At 35.5% G+C, this 5,824-nt stretch overlaps 1 protein-coding gene across 1 annotated transcript in view; it reads right to left on the bottom strand.

Annotated features, from left to right (window-relative positions):
- Positions 1-5,824, bottom strand: part of LOC108733462 — a 13,181-nt gene that overhangs the window by 5,037 nt on the left and 2,320 nt on the right. The window contains exons 2-8 of the mRNA XM_025974465.1: positions 3,824-4,225; positions 2,416-2,708; positions 2,191-2,341; positions 1,953-2,132; positions 1,092-1,145; positions 780-908; positions 457-622 (exon numbers count right to left, since the gene is read on the bottom strand). Of these exons, the coding sequence (XP_025830250.1) occupies positions 457-622; positions 780-908; positions 1,092-1,145; positions 1,953-2,132; positions 2,191-2,341; positions 2,416-2,708; positions 3,824-4,154 (1,304 nt within the window). The 5' untranslated portion in view covers positions 4,155-4,225. The remainder of the gene's footprint in view (positions 1-456; positions 623-779; positions 909-1,091; positions 1,146-1,952; positions 2,133-2,190; positions 2,342-2,415; positions 2,709-3,823; positions 4,226-5,824) is intronic.

The following is a 5,824-nucleotide window of genomic DNA, read 5'->3' as shown; positions in this document are numbered from 1 at the left end:
TTAAAAGGGCACCAACCAAAAACTACTGCGTAGAATTAATTGGAATTTTTCACACACAAGCCTTGCTATAAGAGCTCTCAAAGCATATAAAAATTATACGGCTTAAATGTGAAGTTGGGTGCAAAAGAATACAATTAAATCCTCTGTCGGGAAAAAACGAAATGACTTTCTGAACAACCCAATACGTTCACGTTGTCAACGCAGCACTACCACTGAAGATGTCAGCCGCAGTAGCTGACGAAACATCTGGACGGAATGGTTTATTTAGACCACGGCCCTATAGCCCGAATCTTCATTCTACTACACAAATTTTTGATAGAAGAAAGCAATTTCTTCCACTTTCCCCTAACAATAATCAATGAAAGTTGTGGTTCGCATTTCAGGAAACACAACAAAATATTTTTGTTTCTTTTGCAATCGCATCTTTTCTATATATAGATTCCGCGAAATTAAATTGAATTATTCTGTATTATACGAATACCTTGCCATTTTCCTGTTGCAATTGGTTGTCTGTCAAGTCTTCTCCATTCAACATTAGGTTTTGGAATTCCGGAGGCTGTACAAGGTATTCTCACATTATCACCCTCAATAAAAACAATCGGTTTTGACGGTAGCGACGAACCTATTTCATAAATAAAAATAATTGCATAATGTGTGTAGATAAATTTGAATCTTTAAGTAATAGAGATTTAAGTACTTTTTGAAAAAATCTGTTTGTGAAATGTTGAAGGCCCTTAATGAATAAACAATGAATATGTCAAGCTAAGAAAGCGTTTTACTTGCTATTGAAGGGGGTATAAGGAGTTTTGCACTGCCGTTGACTTTTGTTTCCCACGCTTTCACTCCAGGAATTCCTGGGGTTCCATCGAGACCCTTTTTTCCTGGAGGACCCTTTGGTCCAGGCAAACCTAGAATATTAAATAGAAAATTTGATTAAGGCTATTTTAATTAATTTGGTCATTACTTGATGGCTAAGGTTAATTAACAAATGACACTATTTAATATTAGTGAAGATTAACAATATATTGTCTTTTGTTAATTATACTTTTTGTGAATTGAGAAACGTTTCTAAACAAAATCATGGGTCATACCTGGAGGTCCTTGAGGACCAGGAAGTCCCCTTGGTCCAACAGTACCAGGTCGTCCTGAAAAATTACTTTATCATTTTTGGTATCACTACAGTCGCTTTCCCGATGTCTGTCCCTATGTATGCTTAAATCTTTAAAACTACGCAACGGATTTTGATGCGGTTTTTTTTAAAAGATAGAGTGATTCAAGAGGAAGGTTTATATGTATAATACATGCATAATATAGTAGGGAAACACTGATAATTTTAGAGGTTTCTAATGTGATGTCGTAAATAAACACATTTTTTGCGCTTACATTGCAAACGCTGGCTGAACCCTACGAGATAGATCAAAATAATGTACTACAATATTGTACATCTTAAAAGGGTCTACAAAAAAGTCCGGGATGGTATATGTCTATCTCTTAGGGATAACCCACAATAACCATTTTTATCCTTTACTTTTTATGAGAAATAATGACTTATTTACGAAGCGATTGTAGGCAATACAGCATTAATTCTTATCCAATTAAGTACCTTAAATACATTGTGCATTTAATATAGATCAATATGGCCCTTTACAGCATGTAATTTAAATGAATATTTTCGAAGATATTACAGATTTAAAATGCAGGGACATAGCGGTTGCGGCGGTACCGGCCGGGAGGCCGGTTTGTATTGTCTAATGACAAAAAAACTGTGAATGTTGTATATAAAGACATTCTGTAGTATATTTAGTATGTTCAGGGGGTATCTTTTGAAGATTTCCCCTTTTCGATAATAATCTAAACAAAACAAAAATATATTTAGTATCAGCATTGCACCCATGCGAAGCTGGGGCGGGTCACAAGTATTATATAAAATAGATTAATTTCAATATTTTTACCGTCCGTGCCATTTCTTCCATCTCGTCCTGGAATTCCTGGTATTCCATCTTTACCAGTTTGTCCATCGTGACCGTTTCGTCCTGGCATACCATCAAGGCCAGGCTCCCCTGGTATTCCGTCTCTACCATCAAGTCCGGGTCTTCCAGACTCTCCTTTTTCTCCAGCTTTACCAGGATGGCCTTGAATACATTTATTTGACTTTTCGAAAACTGAACAATGTTGTTGATGATAACTTACCTCTTGGGCCGATAGGACCTGGTATTCCGGGAAAACCTGTATCTCCCCTATCTCCCTTAACGCCTTTAAGGCCAGGTTGACCTTTCGGTCCAGGATTTCCGGGTGGACAATCTTTAATAGCTCTTGCACAAAAGTCTAAAATTACTGGAATCTACAAAATTAGATAAAATTTAGGATAACTTCGATACATTCTTTGCTTGACTTCTGAACACTATTTTTATATACCGGTATACGAGATTGACTTGTTAATTCAATCCAAGGCTTAGGTAATTCGGTCTCTCCCTGTTTTTTATTCTTTTGAAGCCTTTCCATATCATCTTTGACGTCATGTAATGGATTAAAGTGTTTTCCCGACGAATTAAGCAAATTGTCTTCAACCAGGGCTCCTCTTTTTTTCCTACTGTTCCCTTTTTCGTTCGGGTAATCGCTGCCGCCGCCGTTAGCGATGCCAGAATTGTCCGCGTCGTCTGACAAATCTGCAATTCTCCTAATCTTGCCGGAAATATTTTCCCCAGCAGCTAACAATGAGAATGCAAAAACAATAAAACGAGTTTCACTTTCAGTTAAATACTAAACTTGCATGCCCATCATCCTAAAAAATAGTTTTTATCTTGTTTTCTAATTTTGCATGTATTTGTTTGATATTATTAATTAAAGGAACGCGCCCATATTACGTGACCCATTCTTTTATCCCCTCCCTCCCTTGATGACCACAACTACTATATGCCAAGAACCCCCTCTCCTTACGTAGTATGAGTGTATTCCGTAAGTACTACGATACCAAGAATTGCTTTGGTTTTATTCGAAAAAGTTATCAAAAGTCCACCGATTTGCAATTCTTTCCGAAAGTGCAATATTTTTTCCTGATTTCAGGAATGAAACTGATTATAAATGTAAATGTATATATACCTAAGTATCAATCAGGGATGTTACGGAGCTTCGACTCCGGTTCCGTTAAGTCGGAACTTCCGATTATTATTACACCTTCGGTTCCGACTTCGGCTCCGACACTTTTAAATCGAAGGTTTTAATCGGAGCTCGAAAGCTTAACATAGCGGCGGCGCGGCGGCCTGTGTCGACTGTTATGAACAGGTTCATAGTATGAACTTCATACATGTCGCGCGGGGAATCCCCCCGACTTCCACTACGTGCACTGAGCACTCTATCGTCAATTGTTTTTTCATTGTTTGTGTTTTATTTTATAATTGAAAATTGAAATGAAAAAAATTGACTAAATAATGTTTTATTTGTCCTTAAATAAAAATTCTCTCGCCTGCCACCACTTCTGACCCAGCCTCCGACTCTGATTCCAACTCCGATTCTGACTCCGATAAAGCAAATTTAAAAACTCCGACTCCGCCTTCGGTTCCGATAAAACTACCTCCGTTACATCCCTGATATCAATTATTTTGTTGATTGTTCTGTAATGCACTTTGATTTGAAGTACATAATTAAAATATTATATTCTATTTTTTAGCTTAGTAAAAATTAACTTTATTACAAGTTAATTGGTAATTCAGCAGTGTTTAAAGCTCTTTTTTTATATTAGCCTAACTATAACTATATTTAATCAATAGTATCTATATTTGCTGGTGATAGAACAATAATTTACCAGACAAATTCCAAAAGCTACCTGTTTCTCTCTGAAATTTTTCGATTTCGTCCCACGTCTTCGTGGGATCTTCCATCTCATTTTCCCGGATTATCTTCTTAACTTCGTCCCTTACTTTATCCTCCCTTAATTCCGCCAGCAAAACATGTCTTAATGTGCTTTTCTCAATGTATTGACTGTTGATTTCCGCTCTTATCAATCTGTAAATGTAGTGTGCGAGACAAAGTTCGGTAAGAAAAATAAACAAAACACAACAAATCACTCGAACTGTGTAACTGGGGTTTGCCTGGTACAAAGGGATCTTTTTCGTCGAGGGCTCAGAACGTTTCGGATAATCGCTGGTAGCAGACATCGCGAACTGCCCCAATACAACCGGCCCCAAGGGGTCTAGAAGTGTGGGTGGTACTGTTGCGTGTAAATATCCTAAAAAGTATTGGAATTTTCCATGTCACGATAAAGTATAATCTAAAATATAGATAGATGTATACAATTCAACAAAAATTACTCAATAAATATCTAGGGTTTTTAATGGTCCTAAAATAAAGCACCTATCTGCTTTATTAATGGTAATAATCATGTTAAAACCAATTTCTGATACTTGTGAAAGTTGAAAGGAACTTTACCTAGATCTAAAACTTGTACTGTCATGCCACACAAACAAATCTAATTAAGTGAATATTTTCTTTCGAATTCATATATATTAACTAATATAATCTTGTTATGTGAAACCCCAAGTTAAATTCAAATGTTGGTTATTCCTGCTTTTAAATGTTTATGTTAAAAATTCACTTTGTTACTCCACGGTTATTGTATTTTTGAATAGCCTCGATTATGCAGACTTTAGATCATGATTAAAACTTGCGATTGGCCTGGGATAACAAGGTGAATTTTTAACATAAAAATTGAAAAGCAGAATTCCTATTACAAATAATTAATATTTGAAGTGAATTCTAGATTTCAGATAACAGGATAATTACACGAATAATTAATACAAATGCGGATGAATTTCGACATTATTTTAACAGTGATAATTTACCATTAATAGAGATGTAATAAATGATCAAGTTTTATTCAAATTGGAAAGTGTTTTCATCTGAACACAAGTGCATTATGTGTATACGTAGACTTGAATATTTAAATTTTTTTTATGACTTTAAAATTTAATAAAACGCTGGTAAACGTTCAAAAGATTATTTTTTGTTTTGGCTGAATCATGCGGAGGATGAATATGATATATGTATTTAAAAACAGATACTAAGTAAATAATTCATTTCTTATAGGTACTCCAAAATTATACTTGCTTTTATTCAGTTAATGCAAAAACAACATGACGTAGATAATGTATAGACGGTCCCTAATGAAAATGTCGTTTTTTGGAAGTCTTTTACGTTAAAGGGAACTTTTATAAAAAGAGCAATACAATTTTATAACTTCTTTATTAACTTTTAGTAGATCATACTAGACAGGAGATTCTCAAAGTGGTCTAAATCTACCCTTAAATGTCAACCTCTAACTACAAAGGATTCATTCGGATTCCTAAGGATTCGAAAACAAAAAGTAAGAGCGCATGAAATGTACTTAAATGAGGGTTTACGAAAGTGGACAGGTCGTGACTGAAAGAATTTATCATGGGATGCAAATATGCTGTTCAATCTAGATCAAATTTAATTGGAAGATAGAGATTGACAAGCAAAACATATTGATTGAAAAAATTATTATCTCAAAGAATAAAAAAAGTTGCAGCATGTCAAACATTCGGAAATCGATTATGTTGGAACTCGGTTAAATCGGGATTTAAAGTTTGGGAAGCGATTTGACAATGAGTTTCAGTAGACAAAGTAGGGCAGATGGTGGTTCTACGAGGGTGGATTGATAAGTTTCCGGCCTAACCAAGAGATGACGCCACTAGGCTTACCTTGAGGTGACATTCTATAGTACCATCCTTGGATAGCTTGTAGCTATAGTTTCAGCCCGATCTCCTTGCTAGTGTAGGTTTGACAGCACGCTGAACAAGACGCCTCT

Source organism: Agrilus planipennis, unplaced genomic scaffold (genome assembly GCF_000699045.2).
Source record: "Agrilus planipennis isolate EAB-ADULT unplaced genomic scaffold, Apla_2.0 scaffold44, whole genome shotgun sequence".
Taxonomy (NCBI): domain Eukaryota; kingdom Metazoa; phylum Arthropoda; class Insecta; order Coleoptera; family Buprestidae; genus Agrilus; species Agrilus planipennis.
This window is presented reverse-complemented; position numbering and strand designations above follow the sequence as displayed.